Source organism: Coffea eugenioides, chromosome 7 (assembly GCF_003713205.1).
Source record: "Coffea eugenioides isolate CCC68of chromosome 7, Ceug_1.0, whole genome shotgun sequence".
Lineage (NCBI taxonomy): Eukaryota > Viridiplantae > Streptophyta > Magnoliopsida > Gentianales > Rubiaceae > Coffea > Coffea eugenioides.
In genome coordinates this window covers 4162941-4180947 of record NC_040041.1, presented here as the reverse complement: position 1 = coordinate 4180947, position 18007 = coordinate 4162941, and the positions used below count along the sequence as shown (strand labels likewise).

General features: G+C 37.0%; 3 protein-coding genes across 4 annotated transcripts; 1 reads left to right on the top strand and 2 right to left on the bottom strand.

Moving 5' to 3' along the window:
• The first annotated feature begins 1249 nt into the window (after positions 1-1249).
• On the top strand, positions 1250-10848 carry LOC113777524 (DNA mismatch repair protein MLH3). Its single transcript, XM_027322640.1, has 25 exons — positions 1250-1306; positions 1401-1562; positions 2136-2187; positions 2316-2363; positions 2687-2841; positions 2926-2983; positions 3696-3753; positions 3885-3977; positions 4055-4220; positions 4320-4335; positions 4455-4669; positions 5432-5501; positions 5866-7347; positions 7439-7532; positions 7653-7720; positions 8011-8084; positions 8165-8362; positions 8782-8826; positions 8899-8952; positions 9060-9166; positions 9380-9428; positions 9606-9665; positions 9826-9898; positions 10159-10244; positions 10345-10848. The coding sequence occupies exons 2-25, from the start codon at positions 1437-1439 to the stop codon at positions 10516-10518; spliced, it is 3621 nt and encodes a 1206-aa protein (XP_027178441.1). The 5' UTR covers positions 1250-1306; positions 1401-1436; the 3' UTR covers positions 10519-10848.
• Positions 10849-11553: 705 nt separating this feature from the next.
• Positions 11554-13884, bottom strand: LOC113778171. The gene is made up of 5 exons (XM_027323470.1): positions 13486-13884; positions 12965-13049; positions 12698-12752; positions 11979-12117; positions 11554-11874 (listed from the first exon to the last, which is right to left on the bottom strand). Exons 1-5 carry the CDS (start codon positions 13684-13686, stop codon positions 11797-11799), a joined length of 558 nt encoding a protein of 185 aa, XP_027179271.1. The 5' UTR covers positions 13687-13884; the 3' UTR covers positions 11554-11796.
• A 565-nt stretch (positions 13885-14449) lies between these two features.
• LOC113778647 (WUSCHEL-related homeobox 8) lies at positions 14450-18007 on the bottom strand. 2 transcript variants are annotated; one of them, XM_027324118.1, is made up of 3 exons: positions 17632-18007; positions 15490-16020; positions 14450-14817 (listed from the first exon to the last, which is right to left on the bottom strand). In XM_027324118.1, exons 1-3 carry the CDS (start codon positions 17846-17848, stop codon positions 14732-14734), a joined length of 834 nt encoding a protein of 277 aa, XP_027179919.1. In that variant the 5' UTR covers positions 17849-18007; the 3' UTR covers positions 14450-14731. The 2 variants fall into 2 exon arrangements, with proteins under 2 accessions (XP_027179919.1, XP_027179920.1); XM_027324119.1 differs by having other exon boundaries at positions 15508-16020.

The window sequence follows — 18007 nt, the reverse complement described above, 5'->3', positions numbered from 1 at the left end:
ATATTTTTTTATGAAATAAAATAAAGCTTTAGTTGATTAAATGACTACTTCTTTGTACTATAAGTATGCACAATAAATTAATAAAATTTATATGGTCACAAAATTATTAATTTTTAGAGGTTTTACTGTAAGCAGTTTAAGCATTTAGTTATTTAAACGATGCCTAATTGCTAACCTTCCAAAGAGCACGAATAACTTTTGTGTCCCGCAGATATGATCGGAAACTTACATGTCAATGTGTCAATTCGGATGTCGACACCTCCAATCACGCGTGCATTTGCATATATGTCTTCATGCTTTTAAAAAATGCTCTAAAAGCTTGAATTATTAAGTAAAAGGAGAAACATGTTAGATTAGCTATTTTTGGGATGCTTTTGAAAAATTTTATTATAATATAGAGTATATTTTGGAATATTTTTAAAAAATATTTTAGAACATTTAAGAATAGTAGAGTTTTTAAAATATATTTTGAAATATTTTTTAAACATTAAAAAATATTTAAACTACTTTTTAGAATACTTTTTAAAAATTTTATAATATTTGAAAAATTAGTTTTTAAAAAACTGAAGGATCGAAACACCGGCATATTGTTTGACCATTGACAGGGATTTTGGTTATTCTATTCAATAGTTAGTTCATTGATTCGTTTTCTTGCGACATTTGCTTATTCTATGCATTAAAAGTATAATACTCTTCCTCTGTTATTTGATATATTTATTTATTTTTATCTATTTCAAATTATACTATATTTTTCAATTGAAATTTAGGTAATTTATAATTTTTTTAAAATATCCTTATTTAATGTAGATTGTTGTTAAATATAATATATTTTTATCAAATTAGTGAGAAATGTGGGGCCATTTTTGTAACTTCCATTCCTAACTGCAAAATTACGCGACGGGATAGCCTTTCATAAAAGTTTCCAAAGCAAAAATGTAATGACACAATTAATAAGTTACCCGTAGGGCACGTATCTACTTCACCTCAACCAATCAAATTACCCAAACGGACTTCTTACAAAGCACTTGCTTATTGTATCGAAATTCCACGTATAATGCTACCTACTCTTGATCAAGTGACGTTATCATTCATCACCTTGAGACCAAACTGGGCCCACCTTGAACAACCACGGTATAAATCTGTCACCGCGCGCGCAACTTAGAAGTGAGAACCTCGGGCTACACATTTCTCTCCTGCCGCCATTTTCTCGTTCAAATAATCAAACAGAGAATTAGAGCTGTTTAACCTCCACCCCACGGGCGCAATTTAGAGTAAAGCAGCTTCTTTTTTCAGTTAATCATCAAAGGTTTAATATCCCGAAGTCAAAACCCTAAATCGATTTTTCCCGCCATTTTTGTTTATTGTTTTTTTTTGGTTTCCGTTCTACTTGGGAAATGCAGAATTAGGGTTTAGGGTTTATGTAATCGAATGAAGAGATGGGAAAAATTAAGCCCTTGCCGGAGGCGGTTCGGAATTCGGTGCGGTCAGGGATTGTTGTGTGTGACTTGACTAGAGTTGTGGAAGAGCTGGTTTTTAACAGTCTTGATGCTGGCGCGACCAAGGTAACTTCTATTATTGAACAATCTTATGGTAAATTTTCGATTTATCTGCAATTAGGATTAGAGGAGGATTGGGGATTATTATTTCAGATTGGAATGAATTACTTTGGTTTTTTTTTTTCGTAGTATCGTTTATTTGTTGAATAATGAGCTGTGATGTGTAATCCGGAAGATGTGGAATTTTTGTAACTAAATGGTAGGATGGAAATCAGAATGCTGAAACAGAAGGTGCCGATTGCGAGTGTTTTTTGTTTGTTTGTTTCTTTTTTTTCCCCTTTAATATTGTAAGTATGAGTAGTTTTTGGCGTGGGGTGGGGGGGAAATTTTAATGGTGCTATGAGAAAATGATATAAACGGCTTATAAGCAACTTTCAAACCCTGGAAACACTATGGTTCCACCAATTTCAATTATGGTTTGTGTTTACCTGTATAATTCTGAAGCTTCTCAAGATACCAAATTTTCTTTTGCCAAGTTGCAGCAACTTTGATGTCTTGATTGCTTTGTCATAGCTGCCATTTCATCCCAGTTCTTGATTCTTCCAAAAACTAACTCTGGAAATTTTGTTCTTTGATTAGGTGTCTGTTTCAGTAGGTGTCGAGACATGTTCTGTCAAAGTAATGGACAACGGTTAGTAGCATGATTATCTGAACAACAAATATTTGCTACTGTGAACTATATTTAGCTACTATTTGGATGCTGGAGTTCATCTATCCACCTGTTCTAATTATTCATTCATTCATTCTATGATTTTATAGGATCTGGTGTTGATCGAGATGGATTAGTGCTTTTGGGAGAAAGACATGGTAATAGTATTTAAGTAGAAAACCTTTTTGTTTTGAAAACATTTTACCTGTGTCTTGGTGAGTGTTGGTTATTTTCTTTTACTTGAATACAACATTCTAAGCTGTCCTACGATGTAATTTTTGAAGAGCTAATATCAAGAATAAGAAAGTCATGATTGACATGGCACTCTATTCTGGTCCTAAAGATAAGGTGGGTAAGCATTCCATTTAAAAACTTCTGGAATATAGTTGAAGCAATACAATTAGACCCTTTTAGAAAAAGCTTTCTTTGGGACCTGTCTTCTTGTTGTGTACTTCATTGTGTCCTTTTTTGGCTAAGACAGCAACATCAAAGCATCATCAATTGGCTGATTTGGACACCGCTAATCAAAACTTCGGCTTTCGTGGAGAAGCACTGTGCTCTATTTCTGATGTTTCTTTGCTTGAAATAATTACCAAAGCTCATGGGAGGCCGCATGGATATCGGAAGGTTATGAAGGTATAATGAGCTTGCAGTCTTGTTTTCAATATCCTTCAGCCTGTTTCCGGATGAACCATTGCTGTTCTTGTTATATTTTTGTAGGGCTGCAAGTGTTTATACCTTGGAATCAGTGATGATAGACATGATGCGGGTACAGCAGGTAACGAGTTCTTACTACTAATTACCATTGTCTCAGAAGTCAGAAGACACATTGCCCTGTGAAAGATATTTTTTGTGATCTTCTTGCACCTTTCTACTCCTATATTGAAGAGGAGAAGTTTTAAGAAGAGAATGCACATTATAAAGGTGTTGTTGTCAACAATCTTCAAGATCACTTGGGTGTTTCAATATCTATCAAGTTTATGAACTGAATTGCTGGACTGGGAAAAGGGGCAAAACAATGAAATACATGTTGTTATCCACTCGTATCTTGAAATCAGAAAAATTAAAAAAGAGACTGCATATTTTCACGGAGGTTTTGTCAATCTTCAAATCAGTTAAACAATTCGGCATCATTTTGTAATATGAAATGAATTGCTAGATTGAGAAAAGGGGCAAAACAATGAAATACAGGCAAGCATACACCTTGCAGCTAACATGTCAACCAACAAGCTTCATTGCTCGATGGAGGGCGGTGGTGAAAGCCAATTCACTTTAGCACTTATTGTTGTAAATTATGAAATAGATTGGTAGTTTTGAAATTGTCTGCACTAGTTGTTACATGATTTTTGGAAGCAAAAAGTTTTCCTGATTAAACATCAAAGTCAAGCTTTAGATTCGACTGAAGTGACTAGCAATTAGCATCTGTAATATTTTCCATTTATTATGTTTATTGAGATTGAGAGATTTCCCTACCTTCCTGGGATTTGCAGTTGTTGTTCGTGATTTGTTTTATAACCAACCAGTTCGGAGGAAGCTCATGCAATCCAGGTACCTGCTTGACTTGGCCATTAATGTTTTAGATGACTGGTGAAAGTTTCTGGATGTACGAAAAAGTCTATTTTATAGATATTTACAAATACTGATCTGAGCTACTTGTAATTTATGATCTGCCTTGGAAGCCCCAAGAAGATCTTACATTTGGTCAAGAAATGTGTGCTACGAATTGCACTGGTGCACCCCAGGGTTTCTTTCAGAGTTTCTGATATCGAGAGGTTTGTTCTTTTAATTTAACAAAACAACTTATAGCTAGTCTTAGTACACATATTTACAATCCATTCATGCACCGTAGTGAGGAAGAACTGCTCAGTACATCTTCTTCTCCTTCTCCTTTGCCACTATTATCCACTAATTTTGGCATTGAAGCTGCCTGTTCTCTAAATGAAATCAAAGCTGTTGAAAGAGAATTCAAGCTTTTTGGATACCTGTCTAGTCCATTCGGAATTTTGTCTCCAAAGGTACCAAGTTTAAGACTGCTGACTTTCATGAGCTATGAAATTGTATAGCTTTATAGTTTGTAGTCAGATTTTCTAATTCATCACTACTGGAATTTACAGGCTTTTCAGTATATCTGTATCCCTCTTGTTGTTGCTTACCGATAATGTATATAAGCTGATGCTTTGGGCAAATGGTTGGATTGGGGAGGATCGACCATTTTGTGCATCCATTTTCTTTAACATCAACTGATGCAGACATCAATTCAAGGTTTATCTGCAAGGGACCGATACATAAATTGCTGAATCATTTGGCTGCTGGCTATTGGGATGATCAGAAATTTAACATTGGGGCTAAAAATGAGAAGCAAAGTAGATCTCAGACATGTCCAACATTCATTTTGAACCTCTCTTGCCCAAGATCTTACTATGACATGACTTTTGAACCACTAAAGAACTCTGTTGAATTTACAGTAAGCATTTCATTTGATGCTTTATGAATTCTGATATTAAATGTCTTAATGACTATGATTTATTGTGCTATTTTATTATATAAGTTGTTTAAAGGCTGAAATTCTTCAAGACATTCAACATGTACAGACGGATAAACAAAAAGAAGCATGTAATTGGTTATTTGTGAATTTCACTGTTTCAATGTAATATATGCACAAATATGTTCATTTTTCTTCTCATTTCTTTGGTATTAACATTTATATACCAGAAATCCACTTAATGCATCAGGTGTGTCTGGGACACAATTGGTGTTATGTGTGCTAAACGTGCAGACTTGAGTTCACACTTTTCTTGTTCTTATTTATGAGAATCTTTTGCCTGCAGAGCATTGTGGAACCTCAATGCTGCTAGAGCCTACTTTACTCTACCACCATAGGCCTTTTCAAATACTGTAGTTAACTTTAACATGTGCAGCACCATTTATCATGTTTAGAAAAGTAATAACTTGTTCATATTCATGCAATGAGATGCATTGGTTGATTCGCTAAGCAGTGGTGCAATGAATATAGTCCATTTTCTCTTCAATTGTTATTATGTGACTTGCTTTTGTGGGTGATTCAATTGACTAAAACACAAAGTTGAAAGTGATACTCTAATCTCATATTGCGTATGTATTGTTTGTGTGGACTTTGTATGGCTAATTTCTGAATCATCTTTTCTATTAGGAAAAGTCCTCTGGTTTCGTTTTGGCAATTTATTCTCTTCTTTCATTTCCCTTGCAGGAATGGGGTCCTGTACTTGTATTCATTCAGAATACAATCACCCATTATTGGAGTGAAAACATCTCTAATGGTAAATGCTGATTTCATTTGTCTAATTTGTATGTTGAAGCTTGGGGGGGCATAGAAACTTTAAGGGGTATAGTATATGCTATGAAGAGAATTGTTATTCCACGTGTGATCTGCCAGGTAAAAAATGAATTGTGGGAGGTAGGAACAAAGAAATCTTTTTGTGCAAGGAATTCTGTGTTTCTGTCAAACTAGATAAACTAGATAATTTTCTAACCACTATTGGATAACTGATTTTCTTAAGCTAGTTTTGTTGGAGAAGTTTCTGCGAATTTAGTACTTGCCTCAGTCTTGCTTGTGCCTTCAAGAAACCACATGCTTGTTGGTTCTTTTGTCATGGGATATTGATGGGGCCTTTTCTTTTTAAGATCTGCTGCTAAAAGATCAAAGTGGAAGAAAGAGGTGCAGGACCAAAGATTGGCTGGCTTCACCTGAAGTTCACTGTTTACAGTCACAGAAACTAATGAGAAAATGTAAGAATTTGCCTGCCTGGCAAGAGGGTTTATCATCATGTCAAAAGTTTGATGGAGATGCTTCTGAATTACAAAAGCACAAAACAGATGCCTTATTTGAGGACTGTGACATTCAGTCATTTAATGCTTCTCCGTTTCATTGCGGAGTGACAACCAATACAAAGATTCGCAATCACATGCAGTCATCTGCTGATTACTTTTCTGATGGAGATGATATTTTGGTGAAAGAGGAGTTTGCTAAAGGGACCGGCAAAAAGAAATTAAACTACTTTTTTGATTCACAATGGCAAGATGAATCCTTTGAAATGGATGACGAGATGAACATGTCAATAAAGAGTCCCTTTTATACTCATTCTGAAGAATACGGTGATGATGCAGTTGTCAACCAGCTGTTCAGAAGACCATCCCAGCTCAACTGCTTGGCAGGAAGAGGCCTGCAAGATGTGGGCTCATCCCATCTGAGCAAAGTGGAAACTGGGTTTGGAAGTTATGACTTTAGAACTCAGCATAAGTGGATCAACTTTGATGAGGGGTCTGATGGTGGAGAAGAATATGACACTGACCAGATCTTCAAAGAAAGTTTGTCAAGGAAAGAAAGAGTAAAATCTTTGTGGTCCCTTTCCAGGTGCACCAATCAACCTGATAAAATAACCAATACTAACAGTTCATCGCAAGATTTGAGGTCATCCATGATTGCTGGAGAGTGTTCAGGTGAAGAGAACAACCTTCCGTCTGGTTCACTTAAACACATTAAACAATCTGATGGAGATAAGCTGTCATCTACATCTGAATGGTCTCCACGGGTGCTACCATCCTTGTTTGGTACTGAGATTCCAGATGTTGATCATCTCATTGGTCAAGATGTATGTTGTGACTATAGTAAGGGTACTACATCTGACTATATTCCAGATCAAGAAGGGGATTACGGCCACTTTAACCTTGATCCTTCTGTAAATAGTTGGGAACTAGAGAACTGCACAGACTTATCCTCGTTCAAGTTTTATTCTGATCATCTGGGAGATGTTAGTGAAGCTAGAGGACGTAAGCACAATGATTTTACCTTTGCAAATTGTTCCAGTGTCTTTCCTGATGAAATGGATTGGTTGCTTATGCAGTCTTGTGGCAAAAACAGTCTTCCAAAAGTTTCAAATCCATTAGATCAGACTTCATTACCTGCTCAGTTTGACAGGAATAAATTTGGAAGGATCCATATATCAAATGGAAAAAGTATAGGTCATAACAAAGGAGCAAGAAGAAGCCATTCAGCTCCACCATTTTACAGGCCTCAGAGGAAGTTTATTGCTCTTAATTACTCATGGAAAATGGAAGGTGGAAGAACTGATTCTCCTGCAGTGAATAGTGACTCTGCTCTTCCAGGTGCCATCGTAAATTCAAGTGTTATGTAAATCAGCACATCTGCAGAAAGAATAGGAGACTGATAAAATAAATTGACATGTTCGTTGTGCAGAGACTAGCAACTCACTACATCAGCAACAATCATTAGGTCAGTGTCATTCTCCTTTAAAGTCAAGCTATGCAAATAATTGCTCATCTGTTTGCAGGTATGTAATTCATCTTTTCTCCTAATTGTCTTATAGGATATTAGATGAAATTTGTGTCATTGGGAATATTAATTTTGATAGTGGATCTCTGCTTTTGCAACTATGTTATCCTCTTGTCAGATTGAATGGCAAAGATTTCCAAAAGAAAAGTCAATGCATCAACTGCTGCAATTTTAAGCTCGTTGAAGGTAACTCTTTTATCGTTTGTAGCTAACAAAGCTCCTTTTGGGGAGCTGATGGATGCGTATTTCCATTTGATAATTCATTTTCCCTGTTTGTTACCATCTTTCTTGGGGACTCATTTCCTGCATGACATTGTATCATTAGTGAAGTTTCCAGCAAAATGTTAGTGTTGAAATCCTTTTGGGTAGTCCATAATAACAGTTTTTCAAAAGGTCCTTTGAACATATAAATTTATAAAATCAACTTTGGGCCTTAATAATGACTTAATCCCATCATAATTTACTCATTCTTTTAGATTCCACATCAAAGGAAACTCGAGATGATCTAGATTCTGGCCTGAAGTGGCGTAAGAGTTCCCCACAAGCTGTGGTCAGTAACTTGCCAATTTTCTATCTTGTTAGCGAAGTGCTATCTGAATTTTTGCCTGAAAATGTTATACTATCATGCAGGATGTAATGAAGTCACGAGTAGCTCGAGATCATGACAGCATACTTGACGTGTCGTCTGGCTTCCTGCACCTTGCTGGGGATTCATTGATTCCTAGTTTTATTGACAAGAACTGCCTCAAGGATGCCAAAGTTCTTCCACAGGTTGATAAGAAATTCATTCCAGTTGTGGCTGGCAGAATACTTGCCATCATAGATCAGGTCTGTGTTTACTGCTTTTATGGCACAGAGTGCCTGTTATGCATATTGCTCTGAGATATCTGCTAATGTTGCTTTATGTGGCGTGATGTCTATGTAATGTTGAGTTTATGTGATCATCTTTATTGTGCGTGTTTTCAGGTAGAGTTTCACCTATTATTAAATTAAAGAATGCAAGGGTCTTCAGAATGGATAAGGATGTTGATCTGTGGAAAATTTTCGAACCCAATTAGTTTCTCGATTTTTATAAGTTTAAGTGGTGCCTAACCATGAACTTAGGCAAGGTTTGGATGCCGGTGACATGTTCTGCTTAAATCAGTATTCAAATACCTTTCGACATTGATGCATGTGGAGAGTTAAAGCATTCTTTGATTGGTTGAAATAAATGTTTTTTGCCCGACCTCACTGATGCTCTTCTACAGCATGCTGCAGATGAAAGGATCCGATTAGAAGAACTGCGTCAGAAGGTAAAATTGCTTTCGAGTTGCTCAGCATCAATTGCTATCTGAACTGCAGCTAACTGATTCAGTAAATGTTAGGTTCTAGCTGGAGAAATGAAACAAGTTGCCTATCTAGAAGCTGAGCAAGAATTGGTACTTTCTTTCTTAATGTTCATTTCTCTGTGGATGATTGGCTGATTTTAATCGGAAAATTTCTCACTTTTTGCATATTATTATGGTTTCTAACCACAATGCTACAGGTCCTGCCTGAAATTGGTTATCAGTTACTGCACAATTATGTCAGTCTAATAGAAAATTGGGGTTGGATCTGCAACATCAGTGGCCGAGGCGCAAGCTCCTTTGGAAAGTAATGATCCTCTCTTTTCTATCAAGCAGTTTATCTCTATAACTTACGTAGCACTAATCTGTGTCATTGCTCATAAGATAGCACAAAGCTGCTACATTTTTAGTTTCTGGTTTCATTTCATATTGGCTTCTGATGCCTGGTTCAGCTTTTGACCAGAATGCAAAATGGAACTTTGTGCACCAGTCTCAGAAATTTTCTTTTTTTATCGTGCAGGAACTTGAATGTGCTATGCAGGCAGCCAACTGTTGCTAAACTCGTTGCGGTAAATTTCTGACATGCCCTATCCTTTGTTTTTGTTGATTTGTATTAATGTTCATTAAGTGTTAAAAATTGAATTTACTGGAAACTTCTATTGTTGCCATGCAAGTCAGCAGCATTTCCTCCACTGGCTTTCATTAAGAAACCTGATTTTTTTAAATTACTTTATTTTAATCTGCAGGTGCCATGTATTTTGGGGGTTAAGTTAACAGATATTGATCTGTTAGAATTTCTTCAACAGGTAATTCAGTTATTATTGCCCTATCTTGATAGTGATTTTGACCTGGTTCTCAATTGTTGCTTGCTTTTCATTCAACAAACGAGGAGGGGGGGGGGGGGGTTAACTGTGTTTCTTTCAAAATCTAAAATTTCGTTCAACTTGATTCCATTGCAAAATATAGCTTGCTGATACAGACGGATCATCCACAATACCACCTTCAGTTCATCGAGTCCTTAACAGCAAGGCATGCAGAGGTACAATCTTGTGACTTAAAATGCTAATGAAGTTCTGCACTATATGGATGGATGGATGAATTTGAAACACTATAAAAGAAGTTGGAAGAGCAGAAAGTTGCTAAATGCTGCTCCTCAATGGGTGCTTACTTTTATAGGTTTATTGCATCTTAGCTTCCTGACCTTTTGGTTCCAGTTAGACTGAATACTGGGCATGGATTAAAAAAATAGTCAGGCAATCTTTTCCGGACTGATCTTTTTTGCCAAATTGTGAACTCTAGGTGCAATTATGTTTGGTGACACATTACTTCCTTCAGAATGTTCACTCATTGTTGAAGAGCTGAAGCAGGCTTCATTGTGTTTTCAAGTGAGTTAAAAGTAGTAGACATAATATGATATGCCTTGCCCAAAATTCAATTTTAGTGTGTTGACTTTTGCATGAATGCTAATCATGGTTTAATCTGCAGTGTGCTCATGGGCGACCAACAACAGTTCCCCTTGTCAACTTGGACATCTTGCATAAGCAAATTGATAAACTTGGACTACGCAGCAGTGGTACAGGTGAGTTGTGGCAAGGTTTGTGCAGGCACGAAATCAGCCTAGAGCGTGCTGCAAGTCGGTTAACCTCAGCCATGGAGTAGTTTCAAGATGGCTGGAACTGGTTCCCCATATGGTTTTTGAACTGCAGCTTCGGGGATTAAGTTGATATGTTATCTACCTCTGTTCTGGTCTATCAGAATTTATGTCAGAGAATTGAGACTGCTCCCGCAGTCGACATCCCTCTGCTAGCTAAATCTGGGATATGATAGCAATAGATGTTTGCTGTTATTTGCTGTAAGTCGACATAAATAGTCTAGAAAGTGATAGAGATGCTGCATATGAAAATTCCAGCCAACTTCCAGACTCAGTACAAATATTGTACATGTTGTACATCAATACCTTCAAAATGTAAAATGATACCATTCTTTGAATTGCATAGGGTTAGAGATGTACGGTTGCTAGCCGTTGGCTCCTAATACAGGAAGAAAATGTACATTTGTCCTTCAATTACTGTACAAATAAAATTAGATTCTCTTCATTGATATTAACATAATTAAACCCCAAAAATATATAGGGAACCGAAATTCTTTTCAATCGGTGCCGAGACATAGGTTGCAATCTTATTGTGGGGAATACTGAGATTGGAGTTGAGTGCTTTTAAAGGTGCCCCGGGTGCTGCCCAACAATTCGCTTGAATAAGATGTACCTTTGCATAATTCCGGCCTCATTTAAAATGTTTATTTTGTTAGATAGAGGTGTTAGGATATAATAAACCAAATGCTTCATTTGGAATCTACTGATTTCCATTTAGATCACCCATGCTGCAAGCGTCTATGTGGTCTTTTCAAGAAAAGCTAACTGGGCGCATGATAGATCATAACAAACTCAACTTCATCATCAAATAAACATCTTTAACAGAAAACGAGCAACAAAATCAGCAGATCAAAGGCGGGATCCTCTCGCCTCCCTTGGCCCAGTTGGATCCCCCCCTAATAAAAAGGTTAGAGTAGGAGGAGAGTTGCCGATTGACCCCAAAAATAAAAAAATTCATGCCAAGTTGTGGGTGTTGAAGTCATAAAATGTGTAGCCACAAGAAAACCAGGCAAAAAAAAATTACCAACTATAAAGTTCACTAGTTCAGAGGAAGCAGATACTCGATGCATTAATTGCCTTAAAGAGGCATAAAGATTAACGCAGCCATTCCTTTCCTTCACAGGAAACATTCTATGCATACCAAAGAACATGATTAGCATATTCTGTCCACCGAAGGGGAGTAAACAACTGAAAAGGTATTCATAGTTTTCTCTAGACCAAAAATACATATAAATTAGAGAGTTAAGAGCTGTTTCTGGAGTTCCAAAAGTGTAATGGGACCGCTGTCATGTTTCCTCAACATCAATAGCAGCACAGATAGCCTTCCAGATGGGCACTAACATTTTTACAGGTGGATAGAGTTCCTGCAAAATAATTTCATTTAAAATAGTTAGTGAGCAGGTTTTGTAGGGGCATGGAAAGTGCATGTTAACAGTGACCGTTTGAAGAGTGTTGGAGACCCCTTTACCTTAAAAACCAACATGAGTTCTTCTTCTCCACGTATAATCAGGGCTAGGCTCCAGTAACAAGTAACTGGGGTCACACACTCATTCAGCACAGGTTTCAAGATCTTGCTAATGGGAACAAAGCGGCGAATGGTTCTTCCACTGCCAAAAAAGAATGCCTAGTCAAAAAATTGTTGGATGAGGATTTAAGGGTAAAATATGCTCACATTCGATGTTGATCACAAGAGGTCGGCCAAGACTGCTCCTAGGTACATGGCCTCATGCACAGAAGCCATTGTACTTAATGATCGTAATGTATCTTCCATCAGATTTGACTATATAATCCAACCCAATTAATTCATTAAATGTCAAAAACTTTTCAGTCAAACATGTTATAATGAATAGCAATACTCAACAAGCAAACTCTGATGAAATATTTAACAACTCGTCTGCCTCCAATATATAAGCTAATTGTATGCCTATATGTTATGACTTCAGGTTTCGTGGAAGATATATTTACCAGAAGATTTACTTTCATTTAAGAAAAATCATGCCATTAAAACTTCTTCCAACAACACAGCTTTTGTGGTCTAAGAAGTCCTAAATTAAGTGTTTCAAATTTTAGAACAGATTGTGAATTGCATATCTACATTCCCACTCATGGAACCACAGGAAAGAGGTTTGTTTTGAATAACCTAGCAAGGAATGAAAGATCACATCCGTGTGCAAGATTGAAAGGCACCTTCCATACTGAGCCTCAAGCTGAACCCCAAAAGCTGGCAGGATGATAACAGACTCTGTAGTAAGCAGAATAAAAAAGAATTTCTGAATAACTGATGGCACCTGATGCCTTACACGCGTGGAATGAAAACTAGCAGCTGCATCATTCAAAGCCGTAAATACAAAGCGCACTTATCATTTTTTCCCTACGCAACTTTCATGCTTGGTTTGTTTTGCTCCACAGGGGCTGCAAGGTGAGTGCTAATAGATCAGTTTTGCAGCTCTTTACCTTTCTTAACCAGCTTCTGCGATAACAGTCTGACAAACAATCCACCCAGAAGCAGACTCCATGGAAGTGTGGTAAGTAAATTAAGCTGCATTTCATATTCCCATCATGTTAGACACAATAAACCATCGACTCTGTACTCGTTAAATTACAGTTTAGACACACCGCATTTTGATCAATGGCGTTTCAAGAACAAGGAAATCAGCAAGAATTCTGAGCAAAACCATGAAATCGTTCATTGACAGCAGAGATTTTTCCATTAACGTTCTGAATATTGGTTCCTCCAACCAATCTTTGCACTAAAATTGCACAATCATCAATCTCTAAAGTCATATGACACTTCTGATATTCCGAATCCCAAATGAACAAATTTCGAAACATAATTGACATTCCAACAAACAATAAGAACGGAAATTTTTTTAAAATTTCTCTTGCCATATAATCAAAACCCAGAAGAAAAAAATTGGGAAAGCAAAAAGAAAAAAGGAATTAAAGACTGAAGTTGGCCCAAAAGAAATAAATACCTGTTGAACAAAGAAGAAGAAGGGAGGACTTGCGAAGAGAAGCAAAGCAAGGAAGCAGAAAATTAAGAGCTTCTTTTGACTGCTTCTTTGGAGAACAATGCGATGAACGTCTATGGCTTCAGGTGGGCCCTTGTGAATATCGTGTATGTATTTGTATCTGCCATTCTCGAACGAATCAGCTGCTGCAGAGGATTCATCCATTTCAGTATTTCACCTCCTCACTCGGAAGTTAGGAGGTGGCCTTCGGGACGAATCTTTCTGGGGAGTTAACAAATTCTGCTCCATGAATAATGAAGCAAGCATGAAATGACTAATCTTGAAATCCGTCTTAAAATGACCACTTTCATCATTTTTTTAAAGGTTTTCTATGGCTCATTAAATTAGGTTTATCATGTTCCACGTTTCACGCTCAATGTTTGACAATACACAAGGTTTGGGCAACTGTATATATATAGTTTTGGGCAAGACAATTGCACAAATTCCTAATCCATGTTGATTCGAGTAGTTAAAATTGTATTTTCTTGTTTGTTACATGTGATTTAAGTATCAAAAAAAGAATAAAATTAAAAGCATGTAAAAAAATGCCAAAGGTGTTTGTGCGTGCGTTTCTTTTTTTCTTTTTTTTTTTTTGTTACAACAATTCAATCCACAATTGGTGGAACGTATACCAAGTACAACTAATAACTTTGAAACATGAATCTTGATTGTTTTTACTAGAAGACTAAAGTCTTGTTAGCCAAAAGGTGATTAAAATTTACAGTAGTCCAGTACCAGGTGTAGTCTTCTTGATTCTTGCGATTTAAAGAAACGTGACTATATTTTTTAAGTCGAGTAAAAGAAAATGTAACTGGGAAAAGCAAGATGGAAAAAAAGGAGCGCAGCAGCGATAGAAGGCAGGAAGAAAGGGGACAGAAAACAGGCTAAGGTTGAGCTTTCTGGCATCAGATAGAGAAGATCAGAGATTCACAATCCTGAAAAATATATATATATATATAAAACCAACCAACTAACTATATTGTTCAGCGCTAAGCATATATTCTAGACATGGTAAAATGTACTTCTAACATCCATCACTGCAAAATAATCAGCATCAGGTTGCAAAGAGGAGGGACTGCCTATAAAGTCTTCAGTTACAACTCTCGAACATTTCACTTTGTGTTGGGGACTGCGTACAATGTCTTCAGTTACAACCCTCGATATTTTACTTTGCTAAACACAAACGAGGAACAAGTGGAAACACAATAAATCAGCCTGTCATGTTGTAATCTTCTGCATGCAGATAAGGGTTGTAGCTCTCCGGTACCTCCATCTTCCCAAGCAACTGGTCCATTCCTACGCCCATTGAACATGCTTGGTGTTATCGAATGCTCAACAAATGCAGAACAAAGATATCCGTTATCCAGGGTTTTCAAGATCATAATATGCAAGTATACGTGCTCAATTAGATACAACATTTTATGACTTCTAGAAATAGGTGCACCTTCTGTAAGAACCTCAACATCAGCCCTCTCAATTCGACTATTGAATGTATTATAGAAGCTAAATCTTCCTTATAGATCGTGATTTCAATTCGACTGACAATTTATTTGGGTTGAAACAACTCATTTTGTAGAAAGTACAAATGGTAAGTGAAATTATCAGAAAGCCTTGCAAATGAATCGAATTTGTAATCCTAGCTGGGGTCAAATATATAGTTCTACCATCTCCAAGTAGGAGATTGGCCTTTAGCTAACTTGAAGTTTGAGTCACGCTCGTAAATGGTGCTCAGATCTCTGATAGCAAGCATGTACATCTAAGAATGTGAGTAAGTCTACATAGCTAACATGCTTCTTGCTGAGAAGTGCTATGAAAAATATTCTCGGTAGGATAGATATGTTGGATCATCAAAGTACAACCAGTTGACGATCTCAAGTTTGAGAATGTAGTCAACCAATTTAACTAGGTTATGACAAGTGTTCATTTCAGTGACTAAACGGAGGTAGGATGTTAAAAGGAAATACATACTTGGGTTTGATAACATACTTCCATAGAAGGACATCTGGCCAAAACTCCCAGCTGACTTTGAACTGCCGTCTGAAGGGAACATCGGCTCTGGTTTACTGCTACGTGGGTCAATGGAAAGCATCCCTGAGCTTACATCAGTGTTCTGAAAGCAGAGTTCCTCGTTCCTTGAAGTTGGAATGTGTGGAGACTGCAAATCCTCTGGCTTTGTCTTCTTGTCATTGGGTGATTCAACCTCTGTCTCCACTTCCGATTCAATGTTGTTTGATGCAGCTGCTTGTTGCTTCCTCTTTGATCGAGCACGCCTGTTCTGAAACCAATTGTAGACATTTGTTTCAGATATTTGACCATGTTGTAACAATTCATTAGTTATCTCTTTGATCTTCTGCTTGGATGGAGCTCCATTCCCTTGATCAAATATACGCTCAAGAATCTGAAGCTGGACAGGTGTAGGGGTCCAACGTTGTCTACCAGTAATTTTATGACCAGCAGATGTCACTAGGGGGTCACAGTACAGATTTCCAAGTCTGGCACCTGAAACAACAGGAACTCAATCTTCCTTCAACAAAAAGTAGAATCAAGATGAAGGGGCTTGTTAAACAGGAATTGGACTTCATCCTCTTCAACATTCAATGCAAGGAAGAAGAGATTATGACAAGTAAGTTTTGAATTATTACAAATCCTCTGGTGTTTGCCACTGTCATCAACAAAGTATACTTTGTTAACGGATAACTGCTACATGCAGAGCTCAACTTACGGCAAAAAGAAAATCAGTTTGCCCATTTAAGGGCAGATTCATTCCAGATAATGAGGAATACAAAGATATGAAACGTCTTCAGTTTCACATACATCAAAGAAAGATCACACTCTGAAAATTGTAATCGCCACGAGATCTACTCAGTACACAAAGATTTCAGGTTATCCGGTCATGCAGTCAACTGTGTTGGTTATTTATCCTCACTATAATTTCAGAATATCGCACGGTTTGTTTGCAGATGGGATCTTAGAAGAAAACATCACAGTTTCAAGAGTCCCTCTAAATGTGCCAAATTAAATTAAATAGGCTGAGTATAGATATGATAGAACTATCACATACTGTTGGAATTCAAGAAACATCTTCTCTGCTTACAGATTTGTGGACAAGAAGACTACTAGGCTGGAAAAAAGTGCATAGAAGATGCAGACTACCTTTCATTGACTGCAGTCTAATGCTACAAATACAGCCAAGTCAGTCCGCTTCATCTAGATGAACCTTTTGAAAGCCAAAGTTTGCAATGACCAGGCCATTAAAACAAATTTGGCTAACATGTAAAGTAGTCAAAAACCGTGTTTCTGGAAGAAATGGCGATCAAGAAGGTAGTTAAAATCACAGAAGCATAAGGAAGACTAAAGGTTGTAATGTCTTCACAAGTGGAATACTCTTCAATAACTTGCCGAGAAATAAGAGATGAGGAATCGCTGCCAGTTAAAATCAAAGAGTCAGAGGTAGGACTTTGGAAGAGCACAAATAATCCTAGTTATTTACATGAAAATTGATATTGTACTTGTTCTCAAAATTAAATAAATATTGATACTTAAATTCTGCTGCTGCCATTAGCTTGCCGGGAATCTTTAAGAAATAGGTTTCTCCAGCTTTGGAATCCCCATCAAATCATAAATAATTTTTCAAAATTTTATTAAAACGTACACTATGTATATAAACAAACCCAATGAACGACTTTAAAAAACTTTGACCAGACATATTGAAAGATACCAAGGAATGTGAACGCTTTGAACTCTAGACGAAGTACAATTGTCAAAATATTTGCTTATACCCCTTTAAGGTGGCTTCTCACACCCAACCCATTGAAGAAAACTAAGACAATATATACATTTGTAAAAACCAAAGACAGCACTTTTATCAATTGAATAGCAAGAAAAGGTAAAGTAGCAGCAGTAAAAGACAAGTCTCGAAATTCAACAAGCAAGATATGATCCCAACAACACCCCTTACCAAGATTTACCAAACCTGTTAAAAGGTCGCATTATTTTCTAATTTCAATGAACATAAAACAAAATTGCGATCAAACATGAACACAAACTTACACACATTCACACAGTAAAGATGATAAGCAGACAAAAAGAGAGAAAGGGCTGCTAGAAAACCTGCAAGATCATGATGGGAAGTGAGAGATTTGTGCAAATCAACAAGCTGTTCACAGATGGTAGCATAAACAGCAATTTGCTTCCTGAGAACTTCCATTTGTTCATCAGTCATAACTTTAACAAACATTCCTCCATTATTGAGTTCTTCTGCTGCTGCTGCTGCAGCAGCAGCTGTTGTTGCTTGTGGCTGCTGAGGTGGTTGTTTATCCCACTCCATAAAGAATGCTACTTTGCTTGGTTTGATGACTTCAGTTATGTACTCTCATTACAAATTGTACAGACAAAATCTATGTCTCTCTGCAACCTGAGAATTTTATCTTTCTTGAATGAAGTAAAGAAGAGACTAGAGTCAGTAAGGGGAGCAGGCAGAGAGAAA